The sequence below is a fragment of the Loxodonta africana genome, chromosome 1 (assembly GCF_030014295.1).
Source record: "Loxodonta africana isolate mLoxAfr1 chromosome 1, mLoxAfr1.hap2, whole genome shotgun sequence".
Classification (NCBI taxonomy): domain Eukaryota; kingdom Metazoa; phylum Chordata; class Mammalia; order Proboscidea; family Elephantidae; genus Loxodonta; species Loxodonta africana.
In genome coordinates this window covers 62116803-62140202 of record NC_087342.1, presented here as the reverse complement: position 1 = coordinate 62140202, position 23400 = coordinate 62116803, and the positions used below count along the sequence as shown (strand labels likewise).

The following is a 23400-nucleotide window of genomic DNA, read 5'->3' as shown; positions in this document are numbered from 1 at the left end:
TCACTGCTGTATAAAATGCCTCATTTGATAATTCTTTGGGAATGCAAATTCAAGTTTCTCAAACAATAGGCACAGTTTAAACATGAAACAATGTTGACATTCTAGGAGATAATTAAGAACATTAGCAAACCATAACGTTACAAAAATGTTTTTAAAGGATCTTATTGATTTCCTCAAAATGGATATGAAAAGGAAATTTGAATTAGATGTCAGTCGTAAACCTTTGTACTCAGGTGTCATATTAAGAGCATAAAACTTTCAATAAAATGGCATCAATAACCCCTGTACAGGAAGCTTTTGCTTTTGCAGAGGTCTAAGTCCAAGTTCTTAATCAACCTCTGGCACTTTAGATGAGTCCTGCCTTGAATATTAATCAAGTGGAAATGGCCTTAAACACTCTCATATGAAACCTTCCTTTAAAAATCATGACAAAGAAATACATTCCTCTAATAGACTTCTGGAAAGAAACCTGGGGGCATAGTGGTTAAGAGCTATGGCTGCTAACAAAAAAGTCAGCAGTTTGAACCCACCAGCCACTCCTTAAAAACCCTATGGGGCAGTTTTACTCTATTCTATAGGGTTGCTATGAGTAGGAATCCACTGGACAGCAATGGGTTTGGTTGTTTTTTTGGTTCGTTTGTTTTGGTAATAGACTTTTGGAAGATTAGAACTGATCTTAGAGAATGTTTAGTCCAATGTCGATTTTACACAAATAATGGTTTTCGATGCCTGGCAGCACTTTTTATAAGAATGACCAAAAAGCCAAAACCAAACCCATTGCCATCCAGTCCATTCTGACTCATAGTGACCCTATAGGACAGAGCAGATCTACTCCATATGGTTTCCAAGGAACACCTGGTAGAATCGAACTGCCGACCTTTTGGTTAGCAGCCATAGCTCTTAACCACTATGCCACCAGGGTTTCCAAGAATGACCAAAGACTTCCAGCACTGGTATTTCTCTGGATAATGATCAATTCCTGTGCACTGTCAGTGTGGAATGTCATACAACAAGAAAGTCTACATCAGGGAAGGCATTGTACTTGCCCCATTAACGAAACAAGGTAAGTACGTTGCTGTCGGTTCCGACTCACAGCGACCCTATAGGACAGAGTAGAGCTGCCCCATAGGGTTTCCAAAGAGCAGCTGGGGGATTTGAACTGCTGAACTTTCGGTTAGCAGCCACTGCTCTTAGTGGTATTCAAATTCAGGTAATTTTTGTACATTCTGAACCTAGGACGTCATAGGACTTGGCTAGTTTCTGTAGGATACAACTGAACGTGTCTAGAAACATGTATAGCACAATAAAGACTCACACACTTGATTTCCTGCTCCACATTTATTGGGGCTAGAGAGACTAAAACAGCTGTTTTCCTCCCAAAGAATTGGAAAAATATAATACAATTGCAATTTCTTAAATACATGACAAAACCTTCCGAATCACAAATCAACATGAGATGTAACAGCCTATAGACATCAATTGTGAGAGTTGTATAAAATTTCATTCATCTAAGGCATTTCTGAAATTGTCCTTAAAGTTACACATACATACAGAAGTCTATATACATAAAGGCATCCATTCATAAACAGAAAAGTCTTTCAGAAGCACAGTGTAGGGAAGGCTAACATAATACATGTTTAGACTCTGAATAATTTTTAAGAGAAAATATGAGATTCAAAGAAACAGTGATTTACATTTAAATAAGCATGTGGATTTCAAATCTGGACAGGTAAGATTTTCATGATGCAGGCTACAAGAAAATTCACACTCGTTTGTTTCTTAAAGGACTTTTTCAAAACACTGATTTTAAGTCCAGAGTGAACATTCCTGGCATGAATAAGTAGGATGCCTAAGATTCTACAAATCTGCTTCCATCTAAGCTTTCCTCCTCACCTCGCTACCTAATAACAGGAGAAAACTTTTTAGATGGGGCAACAAGTAGATGTGTCATTACCTTCAACAGGGTTTCTGGATGGTGGGTTATTATATCCAGATAACAATTTGATGAAGGCTATTTTATTTCTATTTCAAATAGACTATGGAAGGGTATACTACTTCCACCCTATAGAGCACAGGTCTACTCTGAAACACAAGGGGGTCACCATGAGTTGAAATCAACTCCATGGAAACTGGTTTAGTTTTTTTTTTTTTTTTGGTTTATACTTACTTCAAACACTAAAATATTTTTCCCACAACATCCAAACATTATTATCCAGACTCATATTTCTTCCTAGTGGAAAAAGAGAATCACTAGGAAAGGATAAAGCTGACCGAGAAAGGAGACAAGGTTAAATTCTTCACTGGCCAATTAACCAAAATGAAAATACCAGCCTCTGTTATCAAGTTGTCAGCTCTCTCCTTGTAAACAAAGCCTCTAGATCATCTTGGGTCACGCCCTTTGACACACCAGAGATATGTTTGGGTTTTAACCTACCAACTGGTTCCTGCTGATTCTGACAATCTCACACAGGCCAGTTCATTTAGCTATTTAAAAAAGAAGTCACTCTTTTTTTTTTCCCCAGACACTTTTCAACATTTTAAAAGTTAAATCCAGTTATTTAAAATCTGTTTGGCAAAGAACCCTCTCTTCCCCCCAAAAGAGTAGGTGAGTCTGTTATAGTATCTCTATGAGAAGACAAGTTCCTTCAGTTTTGCAAAGGAAACAGGTGCTTTCTTCCACCTTTACTCCAAATTCAGGAGCTCTCCTTCTGATAACATAACATTTTAGGTTACTTGAGATGCTTGTTTAAAGATTCTTTGTAGAGCCAGGCGTAGAGAGTTTAATAATGGAGGAGTACATCACCAATATTGACATTCTTGTCACAAAAGTTCAATTTCATTTGAGTTCTTGTGATCCCCTGAGTAGTTATAAATGCCCTTTGACCTATAATGAGGCAGTAGGCTACGTGTAAGTAAAAGTAAATGGACTACTCAAGTTTATGTACAATTATATTTATACTAATATGAAATATGTTGATAGAAGAGGGTTTTGTTTTTTTTCTGAAGTGTTTAGTGCTTAGAAAAAAAGCAAAGACTCTTAACATTAAGAAATTTCTAATAAACAATTAAAAATGGTTTTGGTTGGTTGCCATTCAAAAGCTTTCCCAGAGTTCTCATCTGTGCTCTACATAAATTGTAAGTAAAATGTCCATGACCAATAGATGTACTATACATACATCAAATATATACACGTGAATTAAAGTTCTTTAAATATACCCATTCCCACTTAACATACATTCCATTACATAAGCAAAGCATCACTCTTTAACAATAGGTCCAAGACAGCAGCAATTGAACACACTAGTTACCAGTTGCCTCAAAAATATCATAGGCCCTGATAGTTCCTGATATGGTACCCTTGGCTTCAAGACAAGCTCTCCATACACATTGAGTACAGTATCATGAAGCACCATCCTACACTGCTAATGGTAATTATATATAATCCTGTCACTGGAGAAAAAGTTTTTTTTATATTTTCAAAACCCGTTTATTAAAAAGCTGACTAATGATATAATGGGAAAAACAAGTCACAGTCAAGTGATAGAAATCTACACTCTTCAGGATATATAAAGAATTTACATGTTATTTCTTACCTATTTTTGGTTGTTGTCAATCCCTTGTACATACAGAAAGCACTCAGAATGCCTTACTAGTTGCTGAAAGGGCAATATTACATGATGCTGTGAATAGAACTGCTCTGAATTCTTTGAAAATATATAAATCACTTGATTAACAATTTGTTATTTGTTTTTTTTACAAAAAGAGATGACATGCTATTATATTTTTCCTGTTTTAAAAGAGTTATTTTTATGAGTTTACAGATACTCTTGGATAAGTTATTAACTCAGAACCAAAATTCACATATATAATATGCAAAAAATACTTAGGTTGATTTATAACAAACCATATTGGTCACAGAAGGAAAGATAAAATGGCTTTTCAGTAAACATTTGTTCTGTGTGTACTATTGGGTATGGATAGGAATTCTGGGTAGGCTGCCAATTATAATGGATTCTAGATGTGTATATGGACTTTAATCTTTGCTCCTGGTGTGTTCTTTTAGATCCATTTCTACATCTGTTGGGTATATGAACACAGAGCCTAAGAAAGGTCCCTATTATCTATGGTGAAGGTTTTGAACTTCTCCTACCCTACCCATGTTTCATATAAGGCAACTGTCTAGCTACTGGCTGTTAAGAAAAGGGTCTATCACTTTTAGGGAAGTTCTACTTGCCAGGGTAGGGACACTAAATTAGACCATATTGCCCTACATGCTACAACCCTTGTATTGGGAAGGGACAATTCTCTCTGCACAGCAGTTTCTCCTTGAAGCTGAGATCACACAAGGGGAAATCTACTGTGCTTCTGCCAAGACACTGTGGGGAATGCTGGGGAAAGTACACCAAGTAGCCAGCAAAGGCAGAACCACCACATCTACTCCTAAGATAAGCAGCCTACTTTATACCTCCTAGGAGAATTTTCCCTTAAGCAGGCTTATCCTTCCCCTCCTACATGAAGTTCCCCCATGTTTCCACATTGGTCAAATCAATACAAAGCAGACTTCTGCTTCTCAGATACCATGTATGTTGCCAACTGTTTGACAACATATTTATTATATCAAATGTTCACTCAGGCTCCTGGAATTTGGCTGGAAGTTCAGCAGTCTAGTGGAATCCTTTGGATGATCAAACAGTGAAGTCCTAGTTCCCCCCAAGCAATCCCAAAGCTTCCAGACATGCTCCCTAGACACAGCTGGACTGGAGAACCTCGTTCTCTTTACACAGGAACACATACATCCTGGGCTTGGCCTTTTCCAAAGCCGAAGGCTGGCAGGCAAGTTCAAAGTCTGGACACAAGAGGCACTTGCAAAGTTTGGCAAGAAGAAGGAGGCGAGGTCACTAAACAGGGCTTTATCACTGTGCTGTCTCATAGAACCCAGACATCCGTGGCACGTGAACATGGACAGAGATCTTTAGGTTGTGGATGGGTCATGCTTTTTCTTCTTGCCCCGACAGGACTTGCAGACACAACAGATTATACATGGGGAAGCCAGGAGCAGCAAGGGTGATGTCACCAAGGCAATGATGCCCAATCCCACAAGAATCCCCACCACCTGGAAATTTAGAAGAAAAGCATATTTCAGCAGTTAAATCTTCTTGGATGTATACTTACACTTACTATATCATATTGCAGCTGTTGTTGTGTGCCATTGAGTCAATTCCGATTCACAGTGACCCTACAGGACAGAGTAGAACTGTGCCCTAGTTTCCTAGGCTGTAATCGTTATGGGAGCATATCACCAGGTCTTTTCTCTTGCAGAGCTGCTGGGTGGGCCAAACTGCCGACCTTTTGGTTAGCAGCCAAGTGCTTAGCCACTGAGCTACCAGGACTCCTTTACTATACCATACTCGGGCACATAAAAGTTACAATTATGGAGCCTTTTAGTCAGTGCTTAGCAATGGTTTGAACTGGATACAAAGCAGGGTGAGAAAAGCAAGTCAAATTCTAACTCAACCTCTTCCATCAGCTCAAATACAATCATCATCTGTTGGTGTTGGTTCTCTCTACCTGGGTTTCTGCAACAAACTCACAGGGGTGTTAAGAACAATGCCTAGGATATTAACATTGACTCTCTCAAAGGGAAGATGACAACATGGCCTTTAATAAATATGCAACATTATTAAAAAATCAGGCTCTCTTTGAACCTACTGCGTAAACATACAATGGCAAGTACAGAGGACTCTAAGCCCCAGCAGGGCCTCACAGAATTTTAGAACACTACCTTTCATGGCTAATACACCTTAAAAGGTTTTCTTAAAGTCATGTCACCTTTTTTTCCAGGAGGAAAGAACACCTGCCTTCATTCTGCAGGTCACTGTTAAGTGCTTAAGCCACTTTGGGGCCTCTGCACCCCCATTTGTCCTCAGGGGGACTGTGCTCATCAGGTAACTTCAGGAAGTTGCTCCATTACTTTTCCCTAGTCCTACCCTGGAACCCTCCAGAACCTTCCAGACTGGGATGAGAGAGGAGGTGATAGAGAGAGGAGGATGGAGAGGTGGGCTCTTTTTTCTTTCAAGATAAGAACACCAGCATCTCACTTATTATAAAAAGTTCTACTTAAGACACATTAACTGATAGACATAGATACTAAATTACTTCAGATAAAGCACACGTGATATTTAGAGGGTTGGAGTTACACCTGTCAGTTGTCTATATTAATCATTATATTAAGTTGGGGTATAGAGTTAAAATTTGTTCCAAAGAAAAAATTTAATCCTAGTGTCTTTTTTCCCAAGAAGTGGGCTCTTGAAGCCATCATAAATCTGTTTTATTTCACACGCCCTTTCAGGGGAGGATACCTGTGTTCGGTTCCACATTACTGAGGCTCTGGAGTGGCCCAGTTTGTTCCTACATGGTCCTTTGTCATAATGCCTGAGGAAAATATCATTCTGAAAAACAAAGAAAGAGGTTTCAGTAAATGTGCAATTCTGAATGAGAGAGGGATATAAACCACATTAGATCATCTTACTGGATTCAGAGGCCCTTCGGCTGATAAGTGACTCCCTCTAGGAAGTCCAACCCTGTAATCTTTAGACTGTAACTCAGCAATTTTGTAAATCACCAAGTGAAGACAGATCATAATAAATGAGACTCTAGATTGATTCTAAAAAGGAATAATGATCTGATCTACTTATCTTAGAAAGGTAGCTCTAGCAGAGGTACAACATAGAATGAAATGATCAAGAATGGGGCACTTAAAAGGCTATTAGAATAAATCAGTTGAGGGAAAATAGCAATGGCTGAGGGATGGTGAGGAAGAAAACACAATCATGAGACATTACGAAGGTAACTAATTAGATGAGGGAAACAGGGAAGCGACACCACAGAAATAGATTTTGTTGGGAAGATGATGACCACAGTTTGGACATGTTGAATTTGAGAGATACTTGAGATGTTCAAGCAGTACTGTTCAAAAGGCAGCTGACTGTAGAGATCTAGGGTTTGAAAAAAAAAAAAAACAAAAACTTGGGAATCATGGGTGGGAAGAACCATAGAAGTAGTTGAGATTACCCAGGTAGAAAGAGTGTAGAGTGAGAAGCAACAAGGCTGTCCAACACAAACATGTAAAGAATGGGTTAAGGAAGAGTCTAGAAAAGAAACTGAGAAATAGTCAGACAGGTTGAAGGGAAACCAGAAGAGATGGTATCACTCAAGTGAGAGTGAGTAGAGTACAGGCCAAGAGGCCACGTAATATAAAGACTGAAGTGTCCATTGGATTTTACCAGGAAGAAATCACTTGAAACCTTGGAAGGAAGATAGCGAAGGTATGACTATGTGGCAATCAGAGTACGTTCCTAGAGAAATATATAGGATGTAAGTAGTGTCAACAGCAAGAGGGGATTATGCTACTTTGAAGGTTGGCTTCTAAAGGAAGAAGAGACATAGAGGGGTGGTAAGGGAAAGGTGTAATTTTCCCTGGGCGAGTCCAGTGCTTAAGCACTGGTCTGGTAACCAAAAGGCTGGCAGTTCAAACTCACCCAAAAGCACCTCAGAAAAAAGGTCTGACAATCTGCTTTGGAAAAGTCATAGCCTTGAAACCCCTATGGAGCACTTCTACTCCGTAATACATGGGGTCATTATGAGGCAGGAATCAACTCAACGGCAACAGGAGAAAGATGCAGACTTGAGAAAAAGTCACTCATTTTTAAATGAGAAAAACTTGAATGAGTGGGTATGCCAATAGAGTAGAGAGCTGAAGTTGAAGTCACAGGACAGAGAAGAGATGACTAAAAGGGACAAGTCCCTGAGGATATAGCCGGAAGTGGGATTCTAAAACAGATTAAGAATACCTCATTGTCTGAAACTACAAGAAACGGGATCAAACAAGGTGATCACTCCAGCAAAACCCCAAATCACTCTATTTGGTGTCCGTCTCAGGCCTGGATTTTGGACAGTCACCTTTTCTTTGGCCCCATGCTGTAAAACTTTCCTATAAATACAGATAACCATCGCCATCTGTTACAGATTGCATTTTTCCCCTGAAAAAATATGTGTTATAAATCCAAACCTCTATTCCTGTGGTTATTAACCCTTTTTGGGAATGGGTTGTCTTTATTATGTTAATGAGGCAGGATTAGTGTAGAGTATATTTTGAGACAATCTCTTTTGAGATATAAAAGAGATTAAACAAGTGAGCAAAGACCAGGCAAGATAGATGCCAAGCCACATGGAGATCTCCAAGGAACCAGGAAGCAGAAGCTGAAGAGACAAGCACCTTCCACCAGAGCCAACAGAGCGAAAAAGCTGCCTCCTAGAGCCAACGCTCTTAATTCGGACTTCTAGCCTCCTAAACTGTGAGAAAATAAATTTGTTAAACCCGTCCACCTGTGGTATTTCTCTTACAGCAGCACTAGATAACTAAGACACCTGTCTAGAGAAAAACATAGTCACCAACTTGCCAACTGCCCTGGGCTAAAACAGGGACCCAAAAACCCAGAAAACAGGGAACACAAGGTCAAATGATGGGAACAAGATGCTGCAACATTTGAAATCTGTGAATCTAGCCATTTAACATCTGTACCATTTTGTCTCCAGTTCCAGAACAGTGTGTCCTCTGCAACTCTGTACCCCCAACATATTTCAGGCAAAGGATGGAGAGAGCTGGTGTCCATGTTTACTTCCTTATACTTCTGCCTCCTAAAAAGAACCTCATGCGCCAGGCTTCTATCAACCCAATTAGTATTCTGGTTAAAAATGAAGTTAAAAAAAGAGATTGTTTTCATTCGTAAAGCATGAAGGGTGTAGTGACCCTCATTCAGATATCACTCATTTGGGGTTATGGTAGGTCTCAAATATCAAACAACTATAATTCAAGGGGTTATGATAAATCCATTTTTTTAAAAAGAACAATGAAAAAAATTATTTCGACCTTAGCTGCTAAGCTGCTATCATCACTAAAATGTCAATTTTCTTCCATCCAGTTTATGCCTCTTCTCAAAACACTGAGATCAAGCTGATTAAGACTCTTATGACTTATTTAATTTTCCATTAAAAACCAGGCAGGTCACGGCCATTACACAATCTGTGTGAACTGCATATTCGTGGAGCACATATGAAACTAAAGCACTCCACAAATTGCTTACTGAATTGAAGCAAACATAACATGAAAAGCTGAGAAAAGAAGCCCCACCATGACGGAGGGCTCACACTAACAAGGACGTACTGCATAGGTCAAATGTGCAAAAACTAGGGAATCTCTATAAACAACTTGGAGCCCTGGTGGTTCAGTGGTTAAGAGCTCGGCTACTAACCAAAAGGTCAGCAGTTCAAATCCACCAGTTACTCCTTGGAAACCCTATGGAGCAGTTTCTACTCTGTCCTATAGGGTTGCTATGAGTCAGAATTGACTCGACAACAACAGGTTTGGTTTTAGCTTATAAACAACTTATTCCTACCTGGGCTTTAAAATGCTAGAATTGCAGTAAGACCTGTCTACCAACCCTTCACACCACCTGTTCACTCTGAGGTTACCATTGCCTTGGCAAAGGGCTGGATGAAGCTGGGCCCAAATTTGAAGAGACAACCTCCATGAATGGCAAAGGAAAATAATAATTAGGCCAGGTCCCATTATCTGGGAAGGGGACACTGACAAAATGGCAGCAATACCACTGTCATGCCAATGAATGAGAACTAGAAAGCTATTTAAGACACACCATTAATTTTTTTTTTTTTTAATTCAAAAAGAAGAAAACAAATGAATCATGGTAAGTAGAATACCAAAACAAATAAACCAAACACATTGCTGTTGAGGACACTCCAACTCACAGTGACCCTATAGGACAGAGCAGGATCGCCCTGTAGAGTTTCCAAGGAGTGCCTGGTGGATTCCAACTGCTGACTTTTTGGATAGCTGCCGAGCTCTTAACTACTGCACCACCAGTAATACCCTCCCAAAGATGTGGACACCCTGATCCCTGAAACCTGTGAATATAATGTTATTGCACATGATGAAAGGGACTTTGCAGGTGTAATTAACTGAAGGACTTTGAGATGATGGAGGTGATCCTCAATTATCCAGGTGGGTCCAACCCAATCACATGGGTCCTTAAAAGCATGGAACTTTTCCTGGCTGTGCTCAGAGAGAGATGTGACAATAGAAGAGACAGAGAGATATGGCTTTGAAGGAGGAAGGGGCCATATGCCAAGGAATGTAGGCAGCCACTAGAAGCTGGAGAAGGCGAGAAATCAGATTCTCCCCTAGAGCCTCCAAAAGAAACATAGATCTGCCGACACCTCAATTTTAGCCAGTGATACCCATATCAGGCTTCTAATCTACAGAACAACTATCTAACAAGTGCATGTTGTTTCAAGCCACTAAATTTGTGGTCATTTGCTAGAGCAGCAAATGAAACCTAATACACGCTCAAGAGTTCTTTACATAGTAATAAGGTAAGACAACACCCAAACCACAGGAAAAATCCCTAATCCAAAAGCTTGCCTTTAAAGATAAGGTGACACACTTTAGATAATCAAAGTTAGGTTTTACAGATATCTAAAGAAACAGGCTCAGGAAGTCTCACTAAGAAAAACAGATTCCTGCCCCAAAACAGTTAAATGGGGAAAAGACAGTCTTTTTAACAAATGATGCTGGCATAACTGGATATCCATCTGCAAAAAAATGAAACAAGACCCATACCTCACTCCATGCACAAAAACTAACTCAAAATGGATCAAAGACCTAAATATAAAATCTAAAACGATAAAGATCATGGAAGAAAAAATAGGGACCTATTTTTTCTTAGGAGCCCTAATACATGGCATAAACAGTATAGAAAACATAGAAGAAAAACTAGATAACTGGGAGCTCCTAAAAATCAAACAGTTATGCTCATCCAAAGACTTCACCAAAAGAGTAAAAAGACTACCTACAGACTGGGAAAAAGTTTTTAGCTATGACATTACTGATCGGCGCCTGATCTCTAAAATCTACATGATACTGCAAAAACTCAACTGCAAAAAGACAAAGAACCCAATTAAAAAATGGGCAAAAGATATGAATAGACACTTCACTAAAGAAGACATTCAGGTAGCTAACAGATATATAAGGAAATGTTCACGATCATCAGCCATTAGAGAAATGCAGATCAAAACTACGAGATTTCATCTCACTCCAACAAGGCTGACATTAATCCAAAAAAACACAAAATAAATGTTGGGAAGGGTGTGGAGAGATTGGAACACTTCTACACCGCTGGTGGGAATGTCAAATGGTACAACCACTTTGGAAATCGATTTGACGCTTCCTTAAAAAGTTAGAAATAGAACTACCATACGATCCAGCAATCCCACTCCTTGGAATATATCCTAGAGAAATAAGAGCCTTTACACGAACAGATATATGCACACCCATGTTTATTGCAGCTCTGTTTACAATAGCAAAAAGATGGAAGCAACCAAGGTGCCCATCAACGGATGAATGGATAAATAAATCATGGTATATTCACACAATGGAATACTACGCATTGATAAAGAACAGTGAGGAATCTGTGAAACATTTCATAACATGGAGGAACCTGGAAGGCATTATGCTGAGTGAAATTAGTCAGTTGCAAAAGGACAAATATTGCATAAGACCACTATTATAAGAACTTGAGAAAGAGTTTAAACTCAGAAGAAAACATTCTTTTGTGGTTACAAGAGGGGGGAGGGAGGGAGGGTGGAAGAGGGGTATTCACTAATTAGATAGTAGATAAGAACTACTTTAGGTGAAGTGAAAGACAGCACACAATACAGGGGAGGTCAGCACAATTGGACTAAATCAAAACCAAAGCAGTTTCCTGAATAAACTGAATGCTTCGAAGGTCAGCGGAGCAGGGGCAGGGGTCTGGGGACCATGTTTTGGGGGGACATCTAGGTCAATTGGCATAATAAAATCTATTAAGAGAACATTCTGCATCCCACTTTGAAGAGTTGCGTCTGGGGTCTTAAATGCTAGCAAGGAGCCATCTAAGATGCATCAATTGGTCTCAACCCACCTGGATCAAAGGAGAATGAAGAACACCAAGGACACAAGGTGATTATGAGCCCAAGAGACAGAAAGGGCCACATGAACCAGCGACTACATCATTCTGAGACCAGAAGAACTAGATGGTGACCGGCTACAACCCGTGACTGCCCTGACAGGGAACACAACAGAGAACCCCTGAGGGAGCAGGAGAGCAGTGGGATGTAGACCCCAAATTCTCATAAGACCAGACTTAATGGTCTGACTGAGACTGGAAGGACCCCGGTAGTCATGGCCCCCAGACCTTCTGTTGCCTCAGGACAGGAGCCATTCCCAAAGCCAACTCTTCAGACAGGGATTGGCCTGGACAATGGGTTGGAGAGGGATGCTGGTGAGGAGTGAGCTTCTTGGATCAGGTGGACACTTGAGACTATGTTGGCGTCTCCTGCCTGGAGGTGAGATGAGAGGGCGGAGAGGGTTAGAAGCTGATGAAAAGAGAGAGTGGAGGGAGAAAACAGGCTGTCTCATTAGGGGGAGAGTAAATCGGGAGTGTGCAGCAAGGTGTATATGGGTTTTTGTGTGAGAGACTGGCTTGATTTGTCAACTTTCAGTTAAAGCACAATAAAAATTATTTAAAAAGAAAAAAGAAAAACAGATTCCTTTTGCAGGACAAAAACAGGCTCAATATTTGTAAAGGAACGCCTATAGGATGCTGGCTGTTGTTCAGTCAGCATAAGGGGAATGGCCCACCAAGACCATACGAGAAGCCTCTTTCACACGGAACTTACGTCCAGGTTCTGGAGACAGTACCAGCAGAATGTGTGCTTGCAGTTCTTGCACATCATCTGAGCACAGCCTTCATTGCGTTCAATATAAACCCGGCAAACCGGGCACTGCTTAATGGGGGCTTCTGCATCTGTGCCAAAGAGGGCCCTAGAAACAAAATGGATGAGACATTGTGAGGGTGGGAATCGGAAATGCTGCCTAACAAAAAATCAAGAACCACAAGGACACACGTTAAACAGTGCTGCTGAAAGAGCACTCTGAACATAATTACATTTTACGCAAATAACGCGCCTTCTATGTTTGTTTGCCAACTGTGTCCTCCCCGAGCAAGGCATTTCTGTAAGTGCTGCTACGCCAAAATTTTTGTTTGTTTGGTTGTTTTTACTTCTTGCTGTTAAAAAATAAAAGGAAAATAGCATAGTGCACTTACAAAAATATCTTGGGGGGGAGGGTACATGCGGTTGGCAAACAAACATAGGAAAAAAAAACCCACAAACATAGAAGGTGTGCATTACTTGTGTGAAAGTATGGTAATTAATTAAAGCCCTTCAAGAAAGGTCCCTGGGTGGTGCAAATGGTTTGCACTCAACTGCAAACCTAAAGGTTGGCAGTTCAAACCCACCCAGAGGTAATACAAAAGAAAAGGCCTGGCAGTCTGCTTCCATTAAGATTATAGCCAAGACAACCCTATACAGCTCAGCTCTACATTGTAAGGCATGGGGCCGTGATGAACTGGAATCTATCCCATGGCAACTACCACCACCACCAACAGACTCAACTTTATGATCCTCAACTGAATTTCCTGGGAGCCTAAAGGGTAGGTAGGTCATTAACTCTTAGTTACCCGTGCTTGACTTGCTTCCAAGGAAAAGGATGGGGGTAAAAATATGAGAGGCACAGATCATTAGTGGTTCAGAAAACTCAAAATAAGAACTTAATTTATCTTTGGCTTTAAGTGAATTATGTAATTATACTTTCCACAGCTTATTTTACTCATGGTTTTGCCAAATTAATATTTCATTCCCTGAGCACACATTGTCTGAATAAGAAGTCTGCCACATAGCAGAGAAACCAGCCCAGGATCCAAACTGGGCACAGATAATTTAGCTAATCATTAAACAAATGGGAAGCGGGAGAGAAAACTCAATACTTTTTTAAAATGCCCAATATTATTGAAAATATTAAAACAAACAAACAAACAAAAAACCCCACTCTAAAAAGATGACTAGGCTCACAGTCTAACCAAAAAAACCAAACCAGTCACTGTCAAGCTGATTCTGACTCATGGCAACCACATGTGTGCCAGAGTAGAAATGCACTCCCTAGGGTTTTCAACAGCTGAGTTTTTGGACATAGATAGATCACCAGGCTTTTCTTCTGAGGCACAGCTGGGTGGACTCAGATCCAACCTCTCAGTTACCAGCCGAGCGCATTAACTGTTTGTACCACCCTGAGACTCCTCACAGCCTAAAACTCAAAGTGACCCGATAGGACAGTGTAGAACTACCCCATAGAGTGTCCAAGTAGCTCCTGGTGAATTTGAACTGCTGACCGTTTGGTTAGCAGCCGTAGCGCTTAACTACTATGCCACTAGGGTTTCCCACAGCCTAAAAGGGGAACATACCGGGGTGGGGCGCAGCAGAGAGGACAGCACTGGGGTATACTTTAGCTACTGTTGGTTAAAATCACCACCCAGCACACAGAGACACCAAGCTCACAAAGTGTTGTGAAACCTATGATCTGATTTGGTATCGACAATAACCTTATATAGTGGTAGGACAGTTACTATTTTAATCCTCCGGTTTTTTTTTTTTCATATGGGAAAACAGACTCCAAGAGGCTGAGTGACTTGTATGAGGTCACACAGATACCAAGCAATAATGTCACAACTCAAATTCTCCTCCTCCTCTGAGCTGTTGATATTGCTGTGGCAGTAAAATGTGGGAGCCCGGCTTTAAATCTGGCCATGAGCTCACATGCCTCAATGTGCACTGAATCGTCTTTCCCTCTTGGTTAGTTTGGTCTGAGATTCAAGTACAGCATCATAGCCAGGTAGCGTTAATGTTCCTGAAGAATAACTACACACTTGAAGGGCATTGGCAATTAAACCAACTGGACTACAACACTGGTATTTCTGTTCTTGCTAATGCAGAACAGCCATAGCCTCAAGCAAAGCAAGGGATCAAACACAAAGGTCTCTCACTCTGGGCCCTGCTGCTTCCATAAAAACTCTCCACACTAAACAACCAGGACGGAAATGACAAGAATGTTCAGGCATTGTGAAAAATGTAACCAATGTCACTGAACAATTGGTATAGCAACTGCTGAATGAGAACCTAAACTGCTGTGTAAATCTTCACTGAAACACAATAAAATATTATTTAAAAAAAAAGAAAAAAAACTCTCTATTCTAAAAGGTATGGATTTCATTGATTCTCATCGCAACAAATCTTACCCTTGGCAGCATTTTTTCAGAGGTATTAAGAAATACACTCTTCCTATATTGCCTAAAAATTTAGAGCTGTACTAGATTGTAGGGCTATTGTTTCTGTTGCTATATTTTCTCTATTATGATTGGCAATTTAGCCAGGTCAGAAAATAGTTTCTGCCCCATTTCGTAAGCACAAAGAACAAAGTATAACAATAGAGGCGGACACGGTACCTAATCAAATAGCTGTTGACAAACCAAGACTTCCTACTAAAAACCAGTGCGCCATGGTACTGCTCTACCTAAAGAGAAAGCAAAACAGATACAAACTCTAAATTTCAGCAATATCTGGAAGATTCTCCAGCTACAAATAACTAAAATCCCTTTGAAAATGCTTCATTGGTTATTCTTTACTAGCAATTTAATAATTCTGAGACAAGTTCTTCAGGGAAATAACCAATCTGCACATGCCATCATCATAATGGTGCTGGTGAAGAATACTGAACATTCCATGGGCTGCCAGAAGAATGAACAAATCTGTCTTGGAAGAAGTACAGCCAGAATGCTCCTCAGAAGCGAGGGTGGCAAGACTTTGTCTCACGTACTTTGGACATGTTATCAGGAGGGACCAGTCCCTGGAGAAGGACATCATGTTTGGTAAAGCACAGGGTCAGTGGAAGAGGAAGACCCTCAATGAGATGGACTGACACAGTGCTGCGAAGATGGGCTCAGACACAGCAACCATTATGAGGATGGTACAGGACTGGGCAGTGTTTCATTCTGCTTTACATAGGGTCGCTATGAGTCAGAACCGACTTGATGGCACCTAACAATAACAACGACACACACCAACACAGAGGGCATTGGTGGTTCAGTGATAGAATATCTTGTCTTCCATGTGGGAGGCCCATGTTTGATTCCTGGCCACTGCACCTCATGCACAGCCACCAACTGTCTCTCAGTGGAGGCTTGTGTGCTGCTATGATGCTAAATAGTTACCAGCAGAGCTTCCAGGCTAAGACAAGTAGGCAGAAAGGCCTGGTGATCTACTATTGAAAATCAGCCGGAGTAAACTCTATGGATCACAACAGTCCTACCTGAAACCAATCATGGGGATGGAGCAAGACTGGGCAGCAATTTTCATTCCTTTGTGTATGGGCTCGTCATGAGCTGGGGGTACACTGATAGCAGTTAACAACAACAACAACACGCAATCATAAGGTATCTCCTTCTCTAAGGAGTACATTGTGGGTTTCAAAGAAAACCAGTGAGTCATCCTAAAGACAAAGTTTCTTTTCTTACCCGTGCTCTGTGGGCAGGACCACAGACTGACTGTCTCTGCAAGAGGTTTCTGCATGCCAAGCATCCTTGCAACATGAGCAGAACTTCAAGTGGCAAGAAGGGCACTCCACCAGCACAGGCTGTCCTGGGTCACCGGACGCCACGTGGCACACCGTCTGACAGTCTGCGACGGGACACCATGTCCGGTAGGGGTCCAGGTGAACCTCTAAAGTGTAAAGAAAAAGAACGTGATAGTCTATGTGTCTTTCATGCAGGCTTGAGGCTTCTCCCCTTTCAATTATCCTTTTTTTCCCCCAACAATTTCTACATGTTTTATTCAGTGACATTGATTACATTATTAAAGTTGTAAAGCCATTCTCACTATCTTTTTCCAAATTATTCCACCACCATTAACATAAACTCGGTGATCCCTAAGCAAAAATGCCCCCTTGCTCTTTCCCTCCTACTCCTGATAATCACTAATAATGTCTGGCTCGTATATATTTGCTCATTTCATAGAAGAAAGATCACAAAGTATTTGCCCTATTGTGACTGACTTATTTCACTTGGCATAATATTTTCAAGGTTCATCCATGTTGTGGCATGGATGCCATTTCTCTTTACGGCCAAGTAATATTCCACTGCATATATGTACCACATGTTGTTTATCCATTCATCTGTTGATGGACATTTTGATTGTTTCCACCTTTTGGCTATTGTGAAAAGTGCTGCAATGAGCATTAATTAGTGTACAGGTTTCTGTCTATGTTCTTCTTTTCCCTTCTTCTGGGTATATACCTAGGATTGGAATTGCTGGGTCATGTGGTAATTCTATGTTCAACTTTTTGAGGAACCACCAAACTGTTTTCCACAGTGGCTGTACCATTTATTTATTTTCTTTTGTAGGCCAACATTTATGGAAGCATAGTACAACCAAGGACGATGAGTTCTACTACTGGCCTTTTTAATGAATCTAAACCTACTCGCTCAGCCCAGCTACATTTCTCAAAGTAGGTACCAAAGGGATAGATCACCACTGCCCTTATGAACAGATAAGTCATTTTCTCACTAATCAAAATTTGTAACTCTTTTCGAATATTTCTTGCCCTTGAGGACACAAGGAAGACAAAAATCCCAAGTGGCTTCTACAATTATTTCAGATACTATCTTGGAGGAAAATTAGACAGAAGAATCTATCATGGGTAGGGCGGAGGGGGGAGACTTTTTCACAAAAGGTTTTGTCCTTTTGGGCACTGAAAAATAGGCAGTCTTTTCCTCTGCTGTAGACAGGAAAATTAAAGAACAAGGAGCAAGGAAAGGTGGAATACCATTTAAGGACCACAGAGTGTCCGGTATCGTTTAGCCAAGAAGTCAGATTACCTGTCAAGATGGGTATTCTGCTGCCCAACACCAGTGTGCTAAAATAACCAGTTGCCATTGAGTCAATTCTGACTCATGGCAACACCATGTGTGTTAGAGTAGAACTGTGCTCCATAGGGTTTTCAACAGCTGATTTTTCAGAAGTGGATGGCCAGGCCTTTCTTCAAAAGTACCTCTGCATAGACTTGAACCTCCAACCTTTTGGTTAGCAGCTGAACATGTTAACAGTTTTCACCACAGGGAGCCCACCAATGTGCTAGTTAGGAACAATTTTTAAGGGACCTACATGTTCTAAAAACAAAAGGTAGGGACTTTCACAGACTTTACAATGATAGCCAGTGACACCACATCAGCTAAATCCACCAGCCATGCACATCTTTTATTGACAAAGAAAATGGGCTTGGGAGGATGGACAACTATCTTCATATTCAAGTGTTTAGAAATCTTGCTCAGTTTTCCTTCTTCCGTTCAACAACAGTACCAGTCTTCTCCCCAGGTAATGTGCCCTTCATGGGAACACATCATGTAAAAAAATGATGTTATCTGAATAGGGTCCCCCCCCCCTTTTTTTAATCTCTGAACAAATGTATTTTACAAATTTGAAACTGATGAGATTTCTAGTTTTAAACCTCCTATGGCATTTTTTTTTTTTTTTTTTTTTGTGGTAAAGAGCTATGGCTGCTAACCAAAAGGTCGGCAGTTTGAATCCACCAGGTGCTCCTTGGAAACTCTATCTACTCTGTCCTATAAGGTCACTATGAGTCAGAATCAACTCGATGGCAATGGGTTTTGGGTTCAGGGCTCATGATTCTTGGAAATTTATATGCAGGAGGCAAACAAATCCAAAGGGTGTGCAAAAAGTAAATGAAGGCAAGTAGGAATCTCATTTTCAAAATTAATAATTTAACAAACTCGATTATCACAAAAAAGGGTTTGAAGCATTCCAGTAAACACTGTATCCATTGATATCTGAGCTGGAAAATGCAGAAATTGGACCTATCCATACTATAGGTTCTTATTCAAAACTAGTATCTTTAAACATATTGTCTTATCTAGTAATTCCGGGGGACGATGGTTGGAGAATGATAAACCCTTGGCACAGACACTCATAACAGGGAAAACTGTGATAAGAGAGATGGAACCTCTAAGATCCCAAGAACTTCAGGAGAGGCTTGTTAGAATTAAGTCCGGAGAGCAGTAACAAAGACTTTAGCTACTGACCTTTTGTTTCCATATCATTTATTATTTTCTTCCAAACGGTTCTAACCGCTTCGTAAATGCTAAGACCAAAGAAATGAAGGCTGATATGTAACTTAGAGCTAATGACTCCCCCATCAAGTATCTACTTACCACCCATTCTAAATCAGAGGTCTTCTAGAAATTTGATGAAAAAGAAGGGAAAGGAAAGGAAAGGAAAGTTAGGACATATATTACGGTTGAAATTTATACCATCCCTAGTGGTGGTTCAGTAGCAGAAGTCTCGCATTCCATGACAGAGATCCAGGTTCAGTTCCCAGCCAAAACACCTCGAGCACAGCCACCACCTGTCTGTCAGGACTGTGTTGCTATGATGCTGAACGAGTTTCAGTGGAGCTTCCAGACTAAGACAGACTAGAAGAAAAGCCTGGCAATCTACTTCTGCAAATCAGCTAATGAAAATCCTATGCATCATAAGGGTCCAAATCACATTGTGCTTGGTGTCACAATGAATCGGGGACCTACTCAACAGCAGCTAACAACAACAGCAGTGATCACCTTAAAAGATATAAGGACGAAACTTGTTCTCATAGCTCTCATCAATTAAAATTACTTGCTAGAAGTCCTGACTCACTTGTTTCTACCAGTTTATTATTTAGGAGATCTGGGGTGATACATCAGAAGCAAGAACAATACATACAGGACCAGTTATAGATTTTGATGAATTCTTATAAAGAACCCGAGTATGCAGTATAGCTATGGCACATTGTCAAAGGCAAAGGCAAGGGAAAAGTCTGAGTTACAGAAAACAGCAATCTGTTTATTTTTCTCTGCTATGACAGTACAAAAGAGTCCTGGTGGTGCAATGTTTAAGCACTCAGCTGCTAACTGAAAGGTTGGTGGTTCTAACCAGTGGCTCCACAGGAGAAGGATGTGGTGATCTGCTCCTGTAAAGATTATAGCCTAGAAAACCCTACGGGGCAGTTCTACTCTATCATGTGGGGTCACTATGAGTTGAAGTTGACTCAATGGCACCTAACAGTAACAACATGACGGTACATACTGGACAGTGCAAAAGAGTGTGGAAGAAGGGAGAGAAGGGAGGCATTACAGCTCTCTCTACATATCTATCTCAACATCAATCTCGTTCTCCACGCATTTCTTGGAAATGGCCTTTCTCTCTTTGGATTGCAGATAAGGTCTGTTTCTTTATACTTGCTCCAATTATATTTATTTGTATGCTCCAATATACTTAACACAGTCATGGAATGTAACCTATTGATTTAAAGCAGTAATTCCTGCATTTTTCAAAAGCAAGCTATACTCCTGTGATAATAACTGAATTAGAATACATACACTAATAGTCCCACCTTGAATTGCTTTGCACTGGAATTTGTTTTCCATTCTCTTCTTAGTACTCCCACCAACAACCGTACATGGCACACTGAAATCATCCAATATCAGTCCTGGTATTAAAAGTATGTTTTGATCCTCATTCAGGGATTGAACACCTCAATCAGGGCTCTCTACGTTTGGAGAGACATCGACTTGGCAAAACATGGAACTTGACATATAGCATTTTCACCATTAAATTTCCTTTATGACTTATCACCTTCAAAACTAATGTCAATTTTGCTTCCTATCTCATCTCAATCCTTGGATGAGTGATCCACATTTATGGATTCTCATTCCTGTCCACTCAGCTCCTCTTTACATCTCTGATCTCAAGCTTATACACCCAGCATATTAAAAAACGACTCTCTAAAAGTCACTCCTGATGTCCCTGCAGTCACATTCAGCAAATGTTTTTCAATCCACCTTATCTCTGGTACTCTTCTTGTAATACTATCTTCAGAGTGAAAGCCACTGCCATCTCTCTGATTTTCTTCCCACAATCCTCTTTTCTCCATAAGACTGCCTCCTTTGCTCCTATCTAAGGATGGTATCCAAGACATATTCCTAGATTTCTCCCATATTTTACTTATTTATAGAACTCATACCATGACTAAGCCTCCACTCTCACTTCAATTTGGATTATTTCAAACTTCTTCAGGCCTGATCTCTGGTGATTAGAAGGCTATAAATTAGGCAAATGTCTATTATTCCTTCAACAAATGGGTGATTACTTCTTAGAGAACTTGGGCATACAAAGATAAAAAATAGAGTCCTTGCTCCTCAGAATTCTCATAGTATAAAAAGAGAAAGAGATGTTTAAAACAAATACAATGTCAAAAAAAAAAAAATCAAATGAGCAATGTAATAAGTAACAGCCTATTTTTTTTTTTTATCCCACAAGATAACAGAAATGAAATTATTAACAAATAATCTGTGACCAGTTCTTAAAAGTAGAGGTAAGGAATACTGAATGGTTACATACAGAAAAAAAAAAGAATTATTTTTTTTTTACAGCTTTTTAATTTAAGTTTCCACAATAAAGTTTCCCTTTTTAGTCAACTCTTGAATCAGGAAGTAAAACTTGTCCCTCTTAATCACCGGATAAAGTCGAGAACCCAGGCTGAGATGAAACACTCTGGGATTAAGTTAGAAAGAGCTAAAGAGCCACATAAAAAGAGATAAAACGACAAACAAACAAACAAAAAACCTGGAGTAGCAATTCTATCAGTTGGCAAGCATATGGAAGGTGTAAAGGGAAGAGGTGAAAACAGTCGTGCTTCAGTGGTAGAATTCTTGACTCCCCTACAGGAGACCAAGGTTCAATTCCCAGCCAAAGCACCTCATGGGCAGCCACCACCTAATTGTTAGTGGAGGCTTGCATGAGGCTTTGATGCTGAACAGTGTTAAGTGGTGCTTCCAGATAATCAGAGAGGAATTTGAGGGGAAGTAGAGCTCCCACAGGCTCTACAGTTTTTATTATTATTACTATGAATTCCATTCTATCTCCTGCCTTTTGGCTTAGGAAACACAGTTATATAGAGAGAAACAAAATGCACAATCATACAAAAACTTTAAGGTTGAGTTTCTTTCTTTTCAAAATGTCCATTCCAAATTAGGAATGAAGTGAACTAATGTATATTCAACTAATTTCTTATGCATCACCAGTGATGAAAGCATTACGGAGTTCTGAGATAGAGGAAAACGTTGGGGAATCCAGAAAAAAGAGACAGCAGAAACTTGTGTAAATCAGCTCCCAAGTAATAATATCTCCAAAACTTTAATATGACCATACTTGAGAAGTGATTAATTGTGGTATAAATATATTTGAGATAGACAAAGTCACAGGCTTGAGCTGGAATTTCCTCCTGAAAAGTTGAATGAATTTCTGTAAGTCCCATGACTATTTGATCTTTAAGACTCTGCTTGTTCATATAAATTACGCAGGGCAGGACATGCATGCTATTTTAAACTATATTCTCACTTCCATATTCTGATAATTATTGGGAAATAGAAACATTCTGAAAAAATAAAACTTCCATGAAACCTGATGGCCATGTCTGACCCCAGTGACTGTCTTTTCGGTTTTGAGAAAATAAATTCAAGCCCTTGGTTCTCCCACCTGACACCAAAGCCACAATGTATGTGGTTCTCTACTTTTATCCTGTTGCATATTTTTTCAACTAACCCAAGTGGTTTTTCTGCCATCTTCCACCACTTTGAGGCTATGCCAAAAAACACATGATATACATTTTTATTATTATGGGAAATCACGCACAGAGGCTAGTTTAATTGCCAACAGAAATAAAACAGTGCTTTAACTTTTATGATCCAATGCATTTTTAATTATCCCAATGTTAATTTGCTTTCTGATCTCTCAAAGGGTAAAGGTCTTATGCAGCTAGTTAAAACACAAACCAAACTGATCAGAATTAGCACCTGTTACAGTAAATAGACTCAAACAGAGGTAGCCATCAGAGGGATTGCTCTCAAACTAGCTGAAGAATATTCCAGAACAAGAATTGCTCTCAGGATAGCTGAAGAAAAATGTGGGCCAGAACTTCAAATTCTTAAAGAATCCAGATTTACTGGACCCACTAAGTCTAGAGGAATCTCCAAGACTATTGCCCTGATAAGCTCTTTAAGCCTTGAGGCAACTCATTGAATCCAGATTTTCTGGAGCCATGGAGGCTGGATGAACCCTCGAAATTACTGCCCTGAGATACTCTTTAATCTTTAAACCAAAAATATTCCCTGAAGTCTTCTTAAAACCAAAGAATAGTTTAGCTGAACTAGTAAAGAATGTCTGCCTTGAGCATTATGCTCTTTTAAGATATACCTATATGGGATCAGCCATACAATAGATAAGAACCTTACAGAGATGTGAGTTTATGTTAATTGGGGAAGAACAACTCAGAAAAGGAAGGTGAGA

At 40.0% G+C, this 23400-nt stretch overlaps 1 protein-coding gene across 8 annotated transcripts in view; it reads right to left on the bottom strand.

Annotated features, from left to right (window-relative positions):
- Positions 1-2108: 2108 nt before the first annotated feature.
- RNF144B (ring finger protein 144B) overlaps positions 2109-23400 on the bottom strand; it is a 222446-nt gene continuing 201154 nt past the window's right edge. For 7 of the 8 annotated variants that reach the window (XM_064281241.1, XM_064281232.1, XM_064281226.1 and 4 more), the window contains 4 exons: positions 16521-16725; positions 12793-12937; positions 6360-6449; positions 2109-5113 (listed from right to left, as the gene is read on the bottom strand). In XM_064281241.1, coding sequence (XP_064137311.1) covers positions 4973-5113; positions 6360-6449; positions 12793-12937; positions 16521-16725 — 581 coding nt within the window. In that variant the 3' untranslated portion in view covers positions 2109-4972. Of the gene's footprint in view, positions 5114-6359; positions 6450-12308; positions 12454-12792; positions 12938-16520; positions 16726-23400 lie in introns of those variants that run through there. The other variant, XM_064281261.1, reaches the window with a different exon arrangement.